The 22,203-nt window shown below is 32.5% G+C and overlaps 1 protein-coding gene across 3 annotated transcripts; it reads left to right on the top strand.

Moving 5' to 3' along the window:
• Window positions 1-1,623: 1,623 nt before the first annotated feature.
• LOC123705262 (probable 3',5'-cyclic phosphodiesterase pde-5) lies at window positions 1,624-21,651 on the top strand. 3 transcript variants are annotated; one of them, XM_045653968.1, is made up of 15 exons: window positions 1,624-1,769; window positions 2,467-2,547; window positions 10,594-10,648; window positions 11,461-11,589; window positions 13,804-13,940; window positions 14,584-14,640; window positions 14,922-15,095; window positions 15,581-15,736; window positions 16,205-16,425; window positions 16,544-16,828; window positions 17,047-17,611; window positions 18,670-18,828; window positions 19,610-19,794; window positions 20,176-20,371; window positions 20,789-21,651. In XM_045653968.1, exons 2-15 carry the CDS (start codon window positions 2,473-2,475, stop codon window positions 21,248-21,250), a joined length of 2,856 nt encoding a protein of 951 aa, XP_045509924.1. In that variant the 5' UTR covers window positions 1,624-1,769; window positions 2,467-2,472; the 3' UTR covers window positions 21,251-21,651. The 3 variants fall into 3 exon arrangements, with proteins under 3 accessions (XP_045509924.1, XP_045509925.1, XP_045509926.1); XM_045653969.1 differs by having other exon boundaries at window positions 1,624-1,776; XM_045653970.1 differs by lacking the exons at window positions 1,624-1,769; window positions 2,467-2,547; window positions 10,594-10,648; window positions 11,461-11,589 and adding an exon at window positions 13,183-13,302.
• The last annotated feature ends 552 nt before the right edge of the window (window positions 21,652-22,203 follow it).

Here is a 22,203-nt window from a genome sequence, read left to right as displayed (position 1 = left end):
ACTATATAATATTTATACCTTAAATAGTATCAAGTATTTAATAAGATTTAGATCCACTAATGTTTTAAACTTTGGTTTACTTTGCGCACTTACACGTTAACTTAAAATTAGCAATTGTAATTTTTAAATTGATGGTCAAATTCCGATCAAACCAACGGATCAAACATTGGCGTTGAAAATATTACGCTTATATGTTATTTATTCCATTACGATGTGACAGACGGCGAAACATATTTTTCTCTATACGTAATAACTATAGCCAGTTTCACGATTTTATCAGCATGTCGTGCGCACTGGTTTCCTAAATTTCCATACATTATAATATGTCATTTTCTGACAGATAAGTCAAACAGAACACATCCAGACGTTTTGAAATTGGCGAATTAGAATGTTTGAAGGTGACCCTCTGATATTTTAGAATATAATCATTTATTAAATAATTTGAGTGGTATAACCTGAATTAGGACTTATTTATTATTGTAAATCGACTATATCAAAAATATACATATATATATATTTAATTTCTGTTAGTATTTTTAATTCACTGTGAAACTTACTTTACGGAACGGATAAAAACCAAGGATTGAAAAATTGGGCCAGTGTATACAAGACTTAATGATGATAGTGTCTGGCTACCGCATTCACGTAAAAAATAAAAAAGTTGTTATGTCAAATATTTGGCGCGAAATTATGTCTGTGTGTTTAGAAAAAAATAAATTTTTTCGTGGGAATCAAATTAAAGACTACAAATAGACTAGGTACTTTATTAGGCACGTGTGTATTTTTGTTATATTACTAATTAAGTACTTATAAAATATTTTTTAAACGGACTTGTGGAAAATATAGTGAACAATAATTATTAGTGATGAAGGATCTCATTGGTTAATTAAATATATTTACATAATAAATAGGATTTGCATTGGCTGTTTGTTGTACGTTTTATAAAAAAAATATTTGAAGTGTATAATAAATAATAATCAAGGAAGTAGGTACCTACCTATACATTTAAAAATGTACCTCAAAAGTTAGACTTTTTGGGTCTGTATGTTGCATTATTATATTTGTAAACAAATAGTTTCAATCAAATAAAAGAACTTTATTATTTATATTTAGACATAACACACTGCAAAAAATACATTATATATTAATTCAATTTAGCGTTTTTAAAATGAAATGATTTATGTTATCATTTTACCAATGACGATTAAAAAAAAGGTTAGTACTTTTTCTTTGGTTCGTATCAATCAATAAAAAGCTCTAGTGCAAAGCTCATGAAGCCAAGACGTACATACGAGTGCGGAGTGGAGTATAGCATGTTTCAAGCAATTATTCCAATTACATTTAGTACGTGTGTGAATACGATGTCATTGATAACTATGTTTGGGATCGCTAACACTGTGGCTCCGGAAATTGTTTCCCCTGGCCATTTCAAGACATAATTACTTATTGTTTTTGGGGCACCGCTGCCAGCCGGGCGTCGGAACTGCGTAGCGTTGCTACTCAGTATCGGGGCACTATACTGATATACATAATAGGTACGTACAGTGCAACGTATCGCGCCGTTTAGAGTAATAATATTGTTTATGTTTTGTTATCAAGTTAATATGCGAATGTGTTGAAGCTTATCAGTCGCTTGTGTGAACTGAAGCTGGGCGGTCGCGTGGCCATTGTGCATCTGTGATTCATATTCGGTTTATTTGGAAGCGGAATTGTTTTCATTTGTTACTAGTTATGATAATGTAAAAAGTAGAGGACGCGACGTGTGAAGCGTTAGTAGTAAATATTTTTGTTGATTTTGTATATTTTGAGAACTTTTTTGCGAGTTGCGAATTTTTTTTATGCTTTTAATGCTTATGTATTTTATTGAGAAATCAAGTACTTATAATTAACATTATTGAAATACGTATTCAAATGCATATATTTATTAAAAGTAAACTTTCTATTTAACAATATGCTTTATTCATGCAGGCAATAATTAAATAGTTTTATGACCCATAATATCAGTTGAACGGAAGCGCTCGTTTCTATTACGTATGTATTATCGATGATAAATACGAAGAACCCGATTTTAGTTATTTTGTTATTGTCTTGATTTATTATATAACACTTGAAACAATGTAATAAATTAGAACATGTCTATATGTTGATAAAATGTGGATGTATATGAGTACCCTAATTTTAGGTCATTATTCTGTGCCTACTGAGAGGCGTTCATTTATTTATCGAATACATTATGTGCCTTTTCTTTGTACATTTATAACTTTAAAGTATATGATTTAAAAATGTTTATCTCACTCAGTGTTAATAAGTATGTATTTCTTTGTTATTAATTGCTTATTTTGTTTTGATGTGCTTTTAGCGATTGTATTTTTTGTAAGTGTTGTTTATAACATGTACCTACATTACATGTTTTAAGTAAGTAGTTAGTTTTTTTGTTCTTTTTTTTAATGTGATTACAATTTTTAGGTTTATATGATGTCGGGCCTAGAAAACGCGAAATTAGAAGATGAAACACCAAAGGATAATATAGAACCAGGAAAAAATAAGGTAAATTGAATATATATTCTAAAGGTATATTAGAAAATAGACACGTAGATAATTCAACTTTATTTTTTAATTTTAACAAAGTTTCGTTAGTTTAAAGAGGGTTGCTCCATGTGTAGTACCTATGCATAAAGCAAATAACTTAATAAAAAAAAGAATTATTCTCAGTCAATAAGTATTAAGTTAGTTAGTTAAATGAAGTGTTGCTTGGATAGTTTTTTTAAAGATATTGGTTTCAAAATATATACTACCCTAAAAAAAGTTTCGACGAAAATGCATGAAGTTTACAAACATATTTTGTTGTCGTGACGTATGCGAAACGTGGGTGGAAAGCTAGTACCTATGTAATGTTAACATTAATTACTTGTCTTATAGAAGTAATTAATGTGTTAAAAAAACACGCTTAAGTTCAAAGAGCGTTCAAAAATCAGTGTTGCAACTGCGTTGCAATTTATGCTGAGTGGCTACAGTTTTGGCTCCACTTCTTAGCTTTACTAAATTTATTTTAATTTTACTGTCTTTGAATTATATTCTAATATTCTAATTATATTGTGTGCTAATCGTGTTATTTCAATTTTGTGGAGTCAAATAAATGTTCTTTCTTTCTATCTTTCCTAAGTCATGAAACTAATAAAAAAAAAAATAAAAAAAAAATATTTTCAGAATTATTTTCTTCTCTTTATCTTTGATAAGTGCAAAAAACGTTTGAATATAAACTGTACATTCAAAGTGGGTCAAAATCGAGTCTACATGATGAGGGATGGGTTACATACAATCACACAAATAAAAGCGAGTTAAATAGAAAGTCTTGTTAGTTATCATACACTATTCCAGAATGAATGCCTGACGGCAATAAAATAAAAAAATAAAAAAAATGTGTCAATTATAATTATTTATTAGATTAATTGTCTTGTAAAGGCGGAGCTGGGGCGAGCAACTAGTACAATACCTATATTCTGTACTTGCAATACTTCTGTATGTTTACAAAGCGCTTTCATTGGCTTAACCTTTGGGAAGGAAAGCGTTTTGTAAGCAAAAAGTTTCGTCTTTATCGTAGTCAATGTTGTTCGTTGTTTGTCGGGACTCATTAAACAATTAACGTAGGTCTTGAATTAAAAATACTTTGTAAATGCTCAAGTACTACGAATTGGTTCGGGAAAGTGTATCAAGAATTTAAATCGAGTAATTTTCTTTGTACTCTAACGTTACTGGGGCCGTATTCATCATCATCATCATCATCATCAGCCCATATACGTTCCCACTGCTGGGACACGGGCCTCCTATGAGGGTACAGGCCATAATCCACCACGCTGGCCAAGTGCGTGTTGGCGGATGACACATGTCGTCGAACTTTTTAATTCTTCGACATGTCGGTTTCCTCACGATGTTTTCCTTCACCGTTCGAGCAGTGGTGATGTTACAACATGCGCAGATAAATTGAAAAATCAATTTATTTCCTGCGCGCTCGCCTGGTCTCGAACCACGGACTTATCGATTCGAAGTCTTAGGTCTCACCACTGAGCCACCACTGCTCAGGCGTATCGGCCGTATTATGACCTCTTATTCCCAGTCAATTTACGCCGTGAATTGAACTGACTGGCAAATTCATATAATACCATAATTAACCGTGGCAGTTAAATTCACGGCATAATCTGTCTGGAAATTAGTAATCATAAATACGGCCCCTGTTCATTAGATTTAAATCAACTGAACTATAGATGGCTAACAATAGCTTCTTATAATGATAGCTTTATGCCTCCAATAAATATTTGTTTTCTAATAACAGCATATTTCCCTAATGGTATTGGACAAGGGCCAATTAAAGGGGACGATGGAGTGTCTTTGAAACTTGTTATTTGTATGGGGTTTTCAATCTATTTATATAAAATAGAATCGCGTCATTCATAAGTGATAGACAGACTGTTTTTGTGATCTTTGATGTACGCATTTTAGCGATATGGCCATTGATTTTTTGATATTATTTATTAGATCAATCAGAAAAATGAAATTATTAATTTTTTTTATAAATTCTGGCAATTCTATCTTCAGGTCAATTACGCATTTCAATAGTTTAAAAGTGTTAATGGGTTATTTTAAATTTTAACAACATTAATTATTGCAATAGTTTTCAATTAATTAGTTCTATTATTATTAAAATCTTATTTTAATACAGAAAAAAAAAACGTTTTTATCTTTATAAAAAAATAATATGTATTGGATCAAAATGAAGGTAAATATTATTGTAATAGATTGTAATGCTAAACAAAACTAATTATTAATGCTTCGTCATTTTAATACAAGTTTGTAGAGACAATTTCCTTTAACGGGACTCAATTTCCGTTTTCCAACAAACAAGATGTAGTTTATAGGTATACAAAATATCTAGGAATTATTCAAAGGTATTGTTTTATCTCTGTAACCAGCTGGACCGACAGACGCAGTCCTGTCTTCGCAAGAATTTTCAAACGTGGTTGTAATTTTTTTTTATTTTTACTAATGTTTGGCGCTTTCTAAAGGTTTTATTTCATAAGATTATTTTCATGACAATAACGAACATCAAAAAAAAAGTTGTGGAAATCGGTTCAGCCGTTCACGCGTGATGGAGGAAGGGAAATAGGGATTCTTTTTTATATAAATAATATGTAGATTTATTTTAATGAGTCCTAGAATATAAATTCAGTAAATTGGCCATCATTTTGAGGAGTAAACAAAAGGACAAATTTATACAGATATACTTAATGCCGATATATTGATGAACTAGCGGTCCGTCCCGACTTTGCACGTGGTATAATAATATGTCTAGTTAAGACTCATTCAGAGATCACGTACACGTCATATCGAACAGTGAAAGAATTTTTGAAATCGGTCCAATAGTTCCTGGTATTACGCGTTCAAAGAAACAAACAAACGGATGTATTGATAAATGATGACGTAGTAGATACCAGTTACATGTGGCGGGAAATTATTCTTGTGCGGAAGTTTAAGAATTATTATAGAATAAATAAAAGTTTATAAAAATGATTAGTAGAACTAGCTAAAAATGCTGCGGTAAAATTAAGTAATCATATAGCTTATTTGTTATTCTGATCTATGACTTAAAAAAATCATCAAAATCAGTCCAGTAGTTTTTTCGTGAAAGAGTAACAAACACACAAACGGATTTATAATATTAGTGGGTCTAGAAGGATTTATAGTTAGGAGATATAAAAATGGAACGTGTAATAACAATATCTATACATATAATAAAATCGTAGGAAAGTCAAAACTGTACATTGAATATTTTTTTAAAAGAATACTTGATCCATGATCTATAATCGATATAGAAGCCAAAAACATAGTTTTTAGAATTTTTGTCTGTTTGTCTGTTTGTCTGTTTGTCTGTTTGTCTGTTTGTCTGTATGTATTTCCGAGCTAATCTCAGAAAGTACTGCATAGATTTACTTCAAATTTTGCATGAATATTCCTTAGAGGTCGGGTGAGGATAGTTTATACATATTATCATGATATCACCTTCGGGGGAGGAGCTGTGAACCTTTATTTTTCTTACCTATTCTGTGTACTACGACAGCGTACAATGTAAAGACTCATGTTTAAATGTTGGTTTCGAGTAAGCCATGCTATTATCTAGCTTTACAATATAAAAACTATGTCATTTACGTAATTTGGGCAGAGGAACAGTTAAATGAATAAGCAGTATAAAGAAAAATTTGAAACAGCGCCATCTATGAAGTGTTATAGAAATCAAACACACTTTAACTATTGGAAATTAATAATCAAATGACGCATATTTAAATGTTGTTTGACAATATCTAGATTGACACTATAAAATTATGCCATTTAAGTAACTTGGGAAGAGAAACATAGTTTAAAGAATGTAAGTTGTATAATGTTAATTTTGTAACAGCGCCATCTATGAGATTTCGTAAAAATCAAATCAATTTACATGTTAACACTACTGAACATAATGTTAGTAAAAATGAATAATTTAAATATAATTATGTTATTTATTTATTTAACTCTTTAACCCATATCTTCCGTTCCCTATAAGATATATATTTCGTGTAAATAATAAATATACTACATTTTTTTTAAAGTGAGGGTAGATGTTTATTATTTTAAGTAAAACTAGACACCATTATCTACAGTTAATCTAATGATTGTGTTCATTAGTTACAATTTTAAAAATCTTCGTGTTTTATAAATTTACTAGCTTACCGCCCGCGGCTTCGTCCTCTTTGTCTAAAACCTAATAAATTATATACTAAAACCTTCCTCTTGAATCAGTCTATCTATTAAAAAAACCGCATCAAAATCTGTTGCGAAGTTTTAAAGATTTAAGCATACAAAGGGACATAGGGACATAGGGACAGAGAAAGCGACTTTTTATACTATGTAGTGATATTTATAAAGCAATTGAATGCCATAAAACCAAAAATATCAAATGCAATCTTCATGTTTTGTGAATTTTCACCATCATGCGTTCCCACAAAAGGTAAGTTGTTACCTAAAGGTATTTATTTTTTATAATGATAGCAATTCATGTTTTTTGTTGGTATTATACCTATTACACTTTTAGAATGAAATAATAAAATGATGAATTCTTTTATTATTTTGAGGTGCATTGGGAACAGTAGTTTTTGATAAAATTTTATTTGTAAGTAGCTTTTTTTATAGATTTACAGTTAACTTTTGATTTTTTTATTTACAGATTCAATGCTCATAAAATTATATCGCCTTTGGAAGACGATTTCTGCTGATATTTTTACTACACCACTTGAAAATTGATGATTTGATGATAAAGATAGTAGCAGCGAGGATTAAGTGGAAATTAGTAATCATCCGCTTCGTCAATTTTTGACTGAAGTTAATGTCCAACGTCCAATGGTTCAATCATTGGAAGTATCTTGGGAAATTTTGAGGATATTTTTCAGGAAGGAGAGGAGGGGCAGCCAACCACATATCAAACTACTACGTTTTAGTACCGAAAAAAATGTTATTGCCAAATGAAACGTAAATTTTTCACTTACAACTTTACAAGTAATGTTTTTATTTTGACTTTGCGGGTCTGATTATAATATTTATCGTTATGGCTATCGATGTACCGACCGTACTGGGATCAGAGTACATGATATACAGTTCATCATCCAGGATTGCTAAGAGCATTTTCACACTGAAAAAGATGTTTTCTTTGAATCGTAGTTGCTTCATTTATTTATTTTTAATCATTTAACATAATATGTTTTATATTTTATGAATATATCATTTTCATTATTTAAGTAGATAAAATAAATTATGTAACGGTTTTATAAGAAAACACATTATATTTATTAGGCGACGGTGATTTCTTCCAGGCAAAAGATATTCATCAGCTCAATAAAATTGAATAGTATGTTGTTAGTTATTCTTTTGATTCACAATTGTAATGAGCATTTCCGCATGCAAGTTGTATCGTAGTTTAGATATATCATAGTTTTTACATATTAAAGTTCCAACAAAACCCTCAAATTTTTGAGTAGAGTTGAGCAAGATAATTTGAAAAATGTGCCGTGTTAAGTATTATAGAAAAGGTTAGTTCGTTGTTAATTATTATTTCTTCTTCATTTACATGTTGTTAGTAAAAATAAACTTTGACTAACAGTCAAAGTATATTTTAACTAATACTACTTAATATCTATTATACTTATGTTCAGTATTTATCTGTATTATTATTGCTTGACAATTAATATATTTTCATGTCGTATACCAAATTATAAACATAAGTTTAATGTGTAATTAGCTGGATTTATTTTTACACACTCACAGACTTATATTTTATGTTAAAAGAGTGTTAATAGTGTAAATCATAATATATTTTTTCACAATTAAAAATAATCCTTTTTTCTGATGGTGTTGGCATTGAATTAAACGGCGCTGTCGTTTCGTTCACAAAGAGTGATGTTATGAGGAGCATATTCGGTTCTCATATCATAAAAAATCTTTGCGAAAACAATAAACACGTGTGAGGCCGTCATGGCAGATCGGGGCGGTCTGACGTGAAGTGGGGACAGCGTTGTCACTGTATCGCTCTTGCCACGCTGGTCAACAGACTTATTCGATAGTTCAGTTTTGTATTAAGACCGCTGCGCGCTGTGACAACCAACCCGTGAGACAACCAAACCCGGTCTCCCCTACTATCCCGTGAGACTGAAACCTTCAGTGAGAGGGTATGACGTCTCACAGCTGATCGCAAACGGCATATTGTACTATCCCGTGAGACCGAAACCCTCACTGAGAGGGAATTACGTCTCACTACTGATCACGACAGTCATATTTTATCTCGAGAATCTGAAACTTTACTCAATATGAAGACCGTTTGACAAATGAAAGGGTGCATCATAATATTATTCGATCTCTTGAAGATGAACATGAGCATAAGCAATGACTAGAGTAGGGACGCGAATATTACAATTATATGAGACAAGAACGATTAATAAGTTTGTTTAATGAAAGATTAAGAATTGAAACTATTCGGTCTCTGGAAACGTACGAATAGCGAGAGGCCCGTCTTACTGCAGACAGATTTCGTCATAGTCTTAATGACTTGAGGTAAACAATCTACGAATTCGGTGGTGTGGTCTGACAAATATAAAAGGGGGTTTGCTTATAACCTCACAATTAATTACAGATCATCTTCTGTATATGCGATATTAACGTAGTATGTTCTTTTTGTAATGCTTTAAGGTGTAGTATGGAGTCGGCTTTCGTTTGAAGATACACCGGAACCTTTGAAATCACTACATTTAGAGGAACATACTGTCCAATGTAAACTGTTATTAGACAATATTCACTCTTATAGTAGTGCGTTTCAAATGATCCTTTGGTGCTCAAAAATTATCAGAAGGTCCGTTCATGCTTACTTTTAAGATACAAGGTCAAGTTTACCATTTGATAGGATCCCTTTTGCCTGAAGGTTTTTTAAATATATTTACCTAAGTTAGCCTAAGTTAACCTAAGTTTGTTTAAATATATTTTGTATTCGACTACAACGAATAGTGGAATATAAGAAATCAATATTTCTCAAATTTAAAACTGAACTCATTTCAGCAGGTTAATTCGTATGTATGCAGTTTTAAATCGACATTAGAAGCTTTTCCTCAAGATGGTGATATCGGCACTCAGGAACTCCCTGGACGTGTTATAACACCCAGGCCACAGTATTACAATTTTTCCTACAGTAGGGCGACGAATGTATTTTCGCATAGCAACGGAGGGGAACTCGCGAGTCGCAGAGGGTTAAGTGACGCGGGCCACGTACCACAAACATGCTTAGTTTGTGGTACCGAGCGCGAAAGATAGTCATCGTGTTTTTAGTAAAGTTACTATGTAAACTAACGTAATTTAATACTTAGGTACATATTCTATAATGGTGTGCTCAAACTGTTAATCTACATTTAATTTAGATTATTATTTGATACTAAGTAATGTAGAATTTAAATCACATTCATTCATGTTTTCTTCAGATTTTAAGATTTTCTTATCAGAGTGTTCAATTTGAATGTAGTTAAATTTTATAAGAGACAATAATTAAGAACATTTTAAAATAAAGTGTCACGTATTTTTTTTAAACGACGAATGACGAAAAACGACCTAATCGCGGACGAAGTCGCGGGCAACAGCTAGTTATTCAATACAATAACAAATTTATTTTATAGAGCGTTTCGTTTATTTTCATGTGTATTAATCGAATTTTTATGCGTGAAATATGGATTTTATGCACATTTTTTATTTAATAGTTTAAAATTCTGACGTTGAATTAAAACAATCTGATTGAAGCTGATAAACACGATAAAGCAATCTCTTTTTGATTATCATTTGTTATATTTATTTATTACAATATTTACTTCAGGTACCTAACAGTCATTTAACTGTACGATCCCAGCCAATTATTAACGTTAATTTTTATTTTTTATTAAATGTTTTAATTTTTTTAATTCACGATCGATAAATAATTTTAAGATTTCAATACATTTATAAGTGCATCGTAATGAATTTAGATATATTTGTACGCAGGCAACTTCTAATTCCCCGCGCTTTCTGCCCCCGATTTGCAACAATGGAGAATTGAGTGAGTATTACAATAATTATAATAAATAAGGTAAATTAGCTAAAAGTTGTACTTAATCAAGGGATCAAGAACTTTAATGGATTCTACCTAAATTATAAAAAAAATTGGATAATATTATATTTTCATGATTGATCATCTATAGAGTCAGAGAGATCGAGAGGGATGCACAGGTAGTTTCTCTGTAAACTATACCGTACAAAAAATAGATAAATTATAGGAAGTAGGTTTATTATCAATTATCACGCACTATACTAACAACTTTATTTACCTACGTTTTGGACAAAGCCAGGACAACACTGTTTTCCAATAAATTATTTTGTCAGGCATTTTGATAAGGGGCGTAGGGTCATTATTTAAAATCTAGTCCATCATCTAGTTTGATAATATCGTACCATTGTACGTTGTTGAAGTCGCTATCATTGTTTGAATATTTCGTGCAACATTGTCAATTAATTCATACTTACGCCTTTGTGCTCTGATTTCAATCAAGAATATCGACGAGGTCAGATACTGGGAAAACGTGAAATTAAATCGATTTTAAAATTTGTCTACATCCAGTATCTACGTTACCTTTACTCCAATTTGTGGAGGAAAACACAAAAAGGCTTAAACGAAAAGTTAAAGATATATGCGACAACCGACATGCACTTGGTGTATTTTGGCCTGAACCTACATCAGGCCTTTGTTACTGTATTGGGATATGATTATTTTCTTCTTTCGATATTCACTTTTTATTTATAGAAATAAAAATCGAATATTAAAGGTTAAATAGGTGTCATACATATTGTGTATCAAAATCTCATGTGTTCTAGATCGAGCTATGAACGAGAAGCCAAAACGAATAGCAGATTCTAAGACCTGGTCAGATTATCATAAAGTGTGTTTTGTTCAAGATTTTGGACAGACTCCTGTTAGACCAGCGCGTCGAACACAAAAATCACGTATGTAATTTATGATTGGTTTATATTATATGTTCTATTTTTGATCGTGGCAAAAGGAGGATCATCTTTTGTGAGTGTGTAAACATACATACTTTGGACTCTAGCTTACGAGATGCGATCAATATATTGTGATCGGGAATGATTTTGGGTTGAGAGGTCTTAATCTTTCAAAAACAATCTTATAATCGGCTTAAATTATTATGATATTACTTTCGAAAAAAAGATGAAATCCCTCTTAAGTAAGCTTTTATTTGAGGGGTTGGGGCGATCAACTACAACTTTCCCTAAAAAAATAGGTTAATGAAGAACGAATCATATTGGCAGGGTATTAAATGTTTTGCAGAAAATATCAAAAGCGCAATGCGACATTTTTTTTAAAAGTGAAGTCCCGTGTCCCCTAGTGGGGTAAGGGGCAGATGCATTATGCATACATCTGTTTCACTGATCGATTTTCTTTAGGGTCAAGTAGGTGATCAGTCTTCTGTATCCTACCAGACCGAGACATTTTTTTTTCTTCGTCTCCACCGGGAATCGAACCCAGGACCCCTCGGTTCTACGCTCACGCGTCAACCACTGTACCAAGGAGGCGGTAAATGCGATATTTAGGATGAGATTTATCCTGACAACCATACAACTTGCATACAACACAGTGTACGCACCCCTTAATTTCGAAGTGTAAGTGTAATAAAATGTGAGTGCAGATGCGAGTTTTTTTTCTTATTTTTATTAAGACAGAAGGATGTTTCATAACGAGAGAAATACCGTTTATACACATAAAAAACTTATCCAGGAGGATCCGGGGTGAGCAGCTCTACCAAAATTATATGCAATTTTGTACTAAGTATTAACTACATATTACTACACTACAAGTTAAATAACACTTATATTATTACCTACTATTGAATTTTCAGCACGTTACGTATATGATATGTTATTAGCCATTGCACATGTCTTAGGTTCTTTCTCATACTACTGTATTATTTATCAGTGTCAAACTTGGTGTCAAATATAAGTATTTGATTATTGTGCAGATCTATGGTAACGTGACATTAATGTATGCAAGTGCAATATATCTACAGGGTGACGTCTATTCAATTTGTAAATGATATTTGAATTAAGAAACATTGTTTTAATCAATGCAATCATGAAAAACTCTACATCATACATATTAATTTTGATTTTAGATTTAACTGGCTTTCCGTCAGCGCCTTTCGCCTTATTTCGCCCGCGTAGTCAAAAAAAACCGGCTTAGTTCCCGTTCCCATGATATTTCCGGAAAAAAAAACTCAGCAGCAATACTATAGATATGAGTTTAGCCCGGACATACATACAGACAAACAGACAAAAATTCTAAAAGATATTTTTTTGGCTTTGCTATCTATGGTAGATCGAGCGCCAAGTATTATATAAAAATATTAAATGTACGGTATTGACTTTCGTACAATTTTATAATATGCACATTAATATTGATATTCATGTTGTTTACTTTACCGATTCAAAACATAAACATCCTGTATATGCAATACGTGAGCTATGTAGAGTTTCAAGTGACATGCAAGCCTCGCAAAATATATACAATTCAGTTTTGAGAAATTAGTCTTTGTTAGTGTTCGAATTTGTCTGGATAAAGTTGTATCGAAGTTAACAACATTTGTGGAATATTTCGCGTTAAATTTTTATAACATTTTACGTCAATTGACACTGTTTTACATGGTAAATTTTGAACTGAAATCGTATAGATGGGATTTTTTTTTGCTTTTTGAATTACGTTCGTTGTTGATTAAGTTAATTCGTAATTACTATGTTTTCTGGACTTTATAATAGATAATATAATTAAAATTCAATAATCGAATGATTCCGTTCTGATTTAGTACTTTTATTCTTGTTAATTTAAAAAATATTATGCTGAATATGTACGTATAATAAGTGCAACGAATGAATGATAGATAACAGAGAAATAAATCAAGATCGAAATAGTGTGTCAATAATAAATTTGAAGAGCGAAACTATGCGTTAAAGTTATTCAGGGGTTACCATGACGTCTTATAGCAGGATTATTTACTGTGTAGGAAAGTGATGGTGCTAGATGTATATAGCTCTATCCTTTTCCACATCGTCAACAATATTGCTTTAAGGCGTAACTCCCAACACAGCTTTCTTTTAGACAGGTGATGTTGGTTTATTATAGACATTGGAAAGTAATAAAATTTTCAGCTCGTACCAAAGGTAGAGAGGCTATGAGCGTGATGCAGTACTTGGAGAACAATAAAGAGTTCCTGGAAGCGTACGTCGTAGACAGCATCCCGGTGGAGGAGCTGGAGCAGTGGCTGCTCAAGAAGACACGTAATCTCGTAAGTCAACCACTACATATTTATTTATTTATTCTTTATTGTACATTGGGTTTTATCTTATTTTATAAATATCTTAATTGATTTAAATGTACAAATGTAGAGCAATATCGCTCTAATCCATATCTCCCAGGCAACCCTCAAAGGCTAACCTACATAGTAGATATAAAGCAGTCGCTTCTTCTGTCGTAATGTATAAATGTATATCTTCAAACCTACACAACGGATTTTGATGCAGTTTTTTTAATAGATAGAGTGATTGAAGTGTAATTGTTGGTATATAATTTAATAGCTGCGCTCTGCGGATTCAGTTTTCACCTGCGTGGCTCCGCTCCTGTTGGTCTTAGCGTGATGACATAATATAGCCTTCTTCCTCGATGAATGGGCTATCTAACACCGAAAGAATTTTTCATATCGGACCAGTAGTTCCTGAGATTAGCGCGTTCAAACAAACAAACAAACTCTTCAACTTTATATTATACATATGTGTAGATTAGGTTTAAGATAAAGCGAGCGAAGACGCGGGTGGAATGCTAGTATGAAGGTACTACAACAACCATAATAAGAATACTTATATTTTATATAAAAAGCGTACTTTGCTGATGTTGAATATTAAAAATTCAATAAAAAATTGAAATCTTTGCAGAAAAGCAACGAACAATGGAATACAAACAAAATGACGAATTGCAAACAAAAGTTTATGGTAAGTAGTTTTGCCATTTTCTATAGGGCCTACATATACCTCATTGAATCTATCGACCACTATCGACATAGTTTATTCTCAATTTTCAAAATCGTTAGAACAGTTTCACATAAACTACAGAACTTAACTGATAAAAATAATTTGAATGAAACGATCAATCTCATGAATGATGAGTTTTAAGCTTATTATCTAAAATTTTATTTTTAATAATTAATTATTGATTTATTACATAAAAAATTAATGGAAACCAGTAAATATATTTATAACATACTGAATTTCAGACATTGATAAGGAAACTTCAAGAAGTCGGCGATGAACATTCTGTCATAAACGAAATTGCGTACTTCGTCAGTAACACAGTCGGGGCTGATGCGTACAGGGTGTTCAAATTGTACCCTGATCATATGAATTTTGTACAATACTTCACAAATAGCGCTCCAGGCGTTCATACCAAAGTAAGTTTAAACTGATTAATATTAAGGCTACGTCATTTTGTATATTTATAGGATGTTTAATATGTTTAAGGTTTATGCTTGCGGCTTCGATCCATCCATTGTTCCATTTTATACATCTCCTAGGTACACAATTTAACTTTAGTTTTTGAGATCAAAAAGCATTTTTACTAAATCTATTTAGCGCAGCGCGAAAGGGACAAATTTATCTGGTAACTAGTTTCAGGGCTTCGAATACAATTACAACGAAGACGAAAACATCTATAATTCATACACAATAATAAAAAATAAAATAAAAAATCTAAAATACATAATAAAAAATACATAAAACATTAACGTCTAAACTAGGCCGAGCCTATATCTTAGACGATAATATCTTCCCACTATGTAATATAGACCAATTATTCACAATATTACAAGCGATCACAAAGTTACAAAAATAATCATAACAAAGACGGTAATTTTACATTAACAAATTTATTATACAGGATAGTAGTAACTTAGAACGTGCAGGGCCTGAAGAAGTGGAGTTAGTACTGAAAGTGGCAAGGCGCGGCGCAACATGGCGGCTGTCGAAGAATGATATCGACATCTTTCCAGATTCTCCAAAGGAATTGCGTCAGAAGTTCGGAATTGATGAAGCGGTAAGATCGGTTTTGAAAAACTTCGATAGCTGTGGGGACCACCCTTTAGGTGGTACTCTTATGAATTTACGGAAGCGACATGCGAAACGAAATTTTAAATTTGATACTATTTTTTTTAACTTTATGCAACTATTGTCATTCTCAAAAACGGCTTGCTTTTTTTGTTAAATTGATAAAAATGTTACAAATATAGAAAGTCGTATTTAAAGGTACGTTCCTCTTTGCATATACATAGTTACTTTTCGCTGTCTTTGATCTGTGGTTATTCTTTAAACAAGATCTTTCTTAAAATAGTAGATTCTTTAAGTGCCTTATCAATTTAATATTGCAATCTTATTTTTAAACATTGATCGGGCTAAAAGATTGTTTTTCTACATTCCAATTCTACAGGGTAGACCGAATTGATTATCTGTAAAATTAATTCGATTCGCGGCGAAATATTTTCACGTTTTTCTATATTTTTTTCAGCAAGGACTTAATCACGTTTTGTATCAGCCGATATTGAATGCCGCGGGCAAAACAGTGTATGTGATCGAAATGTGGAGGTCGAATAACCAATTTGACAAGAGGGATGAGGAGATGAGCACCAATTTCGTTATTTGGAACAGTCTGACACTGCACTATTGCAACCTGTACTTGGACAAGACAAGGGAACGCAATATGGCCGACTTTTTGTTGGAAGTCGTGAAGTAAGTGGGATAGATTAATGGAGAATCTAAAAAGTGCTGCAGTTTTGGTGAAACGATTTAACGTATTAAGGAAATTTTAATATTCACATGTTCAATTATAAATAAAATGTATTTTCAGGGCAATATTTGAAGAAATGGTGTCTCTTGATCAGCTTATAAAAAGAATCCTGGAATTCGCCCAACGTCTAGTCAATGCTGATAGAGCGTCACTGTTCCTCGTGGACTATCGAAACTCGGAACTAGTTTCCACAGTTTTCGATCTTCAATTCGAAGCAGGACATGAAAGGGACATGGAGAAGAAGAAAATAAGAATGCCCATTAATCGTGGTATTGCTGGACACGTGGCACAGTCTGGGGAAACTATGAACATTCCTGATGCGTATTCTGATTACAGATTTAATAGGTAAAGTTTGTCAAATTATTAAATTTTAATGATTAATATTTTGTGGGAGTAAAACGGAATTGTACAGTAAATTAGTGTAGTGAATTTTTTTTAAACGTGATGAAAGAACTTTTTTGTTACATGTAGGTATGCGTTAAGAAAATTAGTATCATAACTAAAATTAGCACATAATTAACAAGCACAATTTCGATTGATTCATATATTGTGCTTTATTTCAGGGATGTCGATGAAGTAACAGGATATAAAACATCAAGTATCCTTTGCATGCCTGTAAAAGTCGAAGGCAAAGTGATAGGTGTAGTCCAAATGGTGAACAAAAGGAACAGTAACTATTTCGATCACGAGGATGAAGTGGCTTTTGAAATGTTCTCCACAGTCTTTGGACTAGCTCTTCATCACGCAAAGCTCTATGATAAAATAATGCGCAAAGAACAAAAGTACAGAGTCACTTTGGAAATTCTGAGCTACCACAACACATGCAGGGAGAACGAGGTGCAAGAAATACTCAATAGTAACCTTAAAGTCAATATAAATATGGACGATTTTTACCTGGACCCATATAAGATTGACGACTTTCAAAAGTGCAAAGCTGTGTTGGCTATGTTTGATGATCTGTTTGGCTTGTCCAATTTCGATAAAACATCAGTGACAAGATTTGTTCTGACTGTAAGGAAGAACTATAGAAGGGTTCCGTATCATAATTTCGACCATGGTTGGTCCGTCGCCCACTCCATGTATGTTATGCTGAAAAATGACAAGAACAAGAGATTTGATTATAAAATGGTGAGTAGAAATAAATTTTTATGTTAGATGGTAAAAAAGATTACAGTTTAAGTACCTAGGTAATAATAAATAAAAGAAGTTAGTTTAACATATACCACCAAATAGCGAAGAAACAATCTACGTATGTATGTAGTTTTTACTCCTTACAATATTTACACTTTTATAAGAACGTTAAATGATATTTCAAAACAGATTTGAAAGTTTCATCGTAATAAATAGAAACTTTTCATCACGAGCCGTGTTTGCTAGTTTCGCTTTTAGTGACAAATAAAAACTTTATTGAATTTCACTGTGTTTGAGTTTCTGCATCGAATGAACATGTACGCTCTGGGTAAATTATGTTGGACACAGTTTAATTTGCAGATTTATTTATATAATTTTTGATACGCAAATATGAATATAATCCAACTAATTGGTTCTCTCAAGGTTCCCTCAACCTTTTGTAAATATTTTGTATAAAAGCAATCAAAGGAACATGTGGGCATACTTTATATAAATCAGTCACAACCGCCCACCATCAATACTTGGGCGGCATTTTAAGTACAAGCTTAATATCCTTAAATTTCCGCCCAAGCTTTTTATCAAGGTCGATCGATAAGGATTATATTATAATTTTTTTCTTGCCTTATTTTCCATAAGATACCTTCGTTTTGTCAATCTCGTCAATAAGAATTATTTATTTTGATTCTCGCCTTATTTTGTATCTAATAAATATGAGAACCATTTGAATCAAATAATACAGTTCACTTAAAGCAGCCTGCAACATTTTTTAAACGAACATAGGCTTTAGTTTCACCCACTATATTTAAATCTGTATATAAAACTTTTTCAATAAAGATTCATTTATTCACTAGCTGTTCCGCGCGGTTTCACCCCTGTGGCTCCACTCCTGTTGGTCGTAGCGTGATAATATATAGCCTATGACCTTCCTCGATAAATGAGCTATCTAACACCGAAAGAATTTTTCAAATCGGACCAGTAGTTCCCGAGATTAGCGCGTACAAACCAACCAGCTTTATAATATTAGTATAGATTTATTTATTTTTTGTTTGATTCAGAGGTTAGCACTATTCGTGGCGTGTTTATGCCACGATCTAGACCACAGAGGATATACCAACCAGTACCTGAACGAAACTGCGTCTCCCTTGGCAGCTATGTATACAACCTCGCCATTGGAGCACCATCATTTCAATATAACTGTCAAGATTTTGCAACAGGTATGATAATTCTAGAAGTTTTTGGTAAATTTAAACATTAGTATCAGTGTGTTTCCTCCTAAGTATATATTTATTTATGTAATTATTCTTTTTTTCTGTTCTCGTCCCGCCAATAGTGGTCATTTTGCTTGTTTACCTTTTACCGTGGTTGCCTGGAAGAGATCACTATTAAGTGATAAGGCCGCCAAAATAGTTGTACTCTGTTCTATCTATAAGTAGTTCTAAGGTTACCTATCTGTACACTATTAAAGAGTTAAATAAATAAATTAGTGTTATCCAAAAGTCTTTAGAAAATTAAATTTTCAAGCATTGTTGTTATCCGTAATAGTTACTATTAGAAGAGCTTTTTGGATCGCTGTAGGATTGTATTATACTTGAATTATTTAATAAATAGCAGTCCGCCCCGGCTTCGCCCGTGGTACATATTTACGTTTTCTCTACATAAGAACCATCCTGGTACTTCAAGGAATTATAAAAAAGAATTAACGAAATCGGTTCAGCCGTTCTCGAGTTATGCGCTTACCAACACATTTTGCGATTCATTTTTATAGTATAAGACTAGCTTACCGCCCGCGGCTTCGCCCGCTTTCTCTAAAACGATTTGAGATTTAAACTTTCCTATCTCTCAAGTTGGATCGAACTGCACATGGTGTGCGAATTTTATTATAATCGGTTAAGTGGTTTAGGAGTCCATTGAGGACAAACATTTTGGCACGAGATTTATATATATTAAGATATATAGATTGTGATACTTGTTTGAGATCATAACTTATATTTTCAGGAAGGACATTACATATTCTCTCACCTTTCAAGTGAGGACTACAAGGATATATTGCGCTACATTAAATATTGTATTTTGGCAACTGATCTTGTTCAGTTCTTCACAAATTTGAAGAAAATGAAAGACATCGTTTATAGCGGAGATTCGAGAAGCAAAGGTTTTGACTGGGCTGCAACGGAGCACAGGTAAACATTTGTTTTCTAATTTATTATGGTTATTACGTATTAATTAATTTATCTAGTGGACCATTAGATACAGTAGGAGTATGAACTAGCTGTGCCTCGCGGTTTTACCCGCGTGGCTCTGCTCCTGTTGGTCTTAGTGTGATGATGTTGCCTTCCTCGATAAATGGGCTATCTAACACCGAAAGAATTTTTCAAATCGAACCAGTAGTTCCTGAGATTAGCGTGTTCAAACAAACAAACTCTTGAGCTTTATAATATTAGTATAGATTTAAACATCCGAGTATAAATGATATTATACTGTAGTAATTACTGTTCCTCTTTAACTTAGATATGATATATAAATTGGGAAACAAAAATAATTTAAATTTAATTTTTTCCCAGGAATTTGGCAATGGCCATATCCATGACGGCCGCTGATCTCTCCGCGTCTGCGAAACCATGGGATGTGCAGATAAAAACTGTTAAAGTTATATTTGAGGAATTCTATGAGCAAGGAGACAAGGAAAGAGCTGCTGGGAAAACTCCCATAGCTGACATGATGGATAGGAACAAACCAGAAGAACAACCACCGAGTCAGGTATTTAATGTCTAATCCATACTAATATTATAAATGCGAAAGTAACTCTGTCTGTCTGTCTGTTACTCAATCACGCCTTAACTACTGAACCAATTTGCATGAATTTTGGTATAGAGATATTTTGATACCCAAGAAAGGACATAGGATAGGTTTTATCCCGGAAATCCCACGGGAACGGGAACTATGCGGGTTTTTCTTTGACTGCGCGGGCGATGCCGCGGGTGGAAAGCTAGTTTGATTATATAAACATGAACGTCACGGGTTCTATTATGATATTTTATAGTTAAACAAAATAATCAATATTAACTTTAGCTTTGCCTCTTGTAACCTGAAATCTTAGTTAAATATGAAAATATATTTTAATTTTTTTAAGTTAATACTGCCATATTTGAAATTTGATAATGATTGTTATTGCAGGTTGGATTTTTGAGTCAAATCTGCGTTCCCTGCTACGAAATACTGCACCAAATATTACCAAGCACAGAGCCAATGTACAAAATGGTTCTCAAGAATCTAAGTAACTGGAAATCTCTAGCCAACAGCCGTAACAATCGGACTCCGTCTGACCCTCCATCATTGAATGACGATACATTGAAGAGCGTATCAGATTCTGAGTTAGACCATGATACTATAGAAGACAGATCTGATATACCAATTGATAAAAACGTTGTTGTTGAAGATAGCGGGGCAGCTGCAAGTAAAGATGATGATAAAATAAAAAGGACACTCCAAAGTATGCGGTCAGACTCTGCTTCTTGGGACGAAGAACAAATCGACAAAGCGTCTAGAGCTAGTGAGATTTGGAAGGTTGTTCCCACTGAAGATTTTTTGGCTGACGACGAAGGATTAGTTATTGGACAACACAGTTTCCGTTTATAAGCTATTGACGCATATTTAGATTAAAGAATAGTTTAACCTCTTCAATTATACAGAACTTTATTTTTAAGATTACTTCAATACTTCTTTTCATTATATGTTCATGAATATGTGATTTAGTCATTAATCATGTTACATGTGTGGTCGATAATAATAAATTAATAAATGTTAGGATAGTGAAATTGAATTATTGAATAATTGCAAATTAATTGTGTGACAGTTTAATAGTTTCTAAATTGTAAAACATATTTTATGTCTCCTATTAAAAAAATCGCTACGAATTGTGAAACTTGTAATACGAAGGCCGCAGTAACATACCAACACTATATATCCAACGCTCTTATATTTAGTTTTCTCTGTATTCTATACATAAGTTACATTGTACATTAAATTTAATAAACGTAAAAATTGAAGTTTCATTTCACATATCAATATTAAGCCCTCAAGCCAATAGATTATGAGTTAAGAAATGACTATCGACTATGTTCATACTATAAGTATTCAGTGTTCACGACTTCAGAAAGAAAAATGGAAAATTTTATTTAAAAGCAATTAAAAACAAATGTGTGCGTGTACTAGTGTACACACGTAAGAAGTGAAATTTCTTTATAACCTTATTTGTCAAAATATAGTGATTTACTATATACAAAATGACAGAAATACGTCGAATCACGCGTGGCAGAGATAAAAAAAGATGGCGCGTAACGGTAAAATGTCACGCGTGACGAAAAAATATTACACTAAATTTATTTCCAACCCCGATAAAGAAGTTTCACTTCAATAACAACATCTTAACTTAGTTCTGCACTCGCTATGAAGTCATCGCATAGAAATTATGAACTATCTTTATATATAAAAATGAATCCCAAAATGTGTTGGTAAGCGCATAACTTGAGAACGGCTGAACCGATTTCGATAATTCTTTTTTTATTATATTCCATGAAGTACGAGGATGG

This window comes from Colias croceus, chromosome Z, assembly GCF_905220415.1.
Source record: "Colias croceus chromosome Z, ilColCroc2.1".
NCBI lineage: Eukaryota > Metazoa > Arthropoda > Insecta > Lepidoptera > Pieridae > Colias > Colias croceus.
The sequence above is the reverse complement of the archived record's forward strand: the minus strand, read 5'-3'. Positions and strand labels throughout refer to the sequence as shown.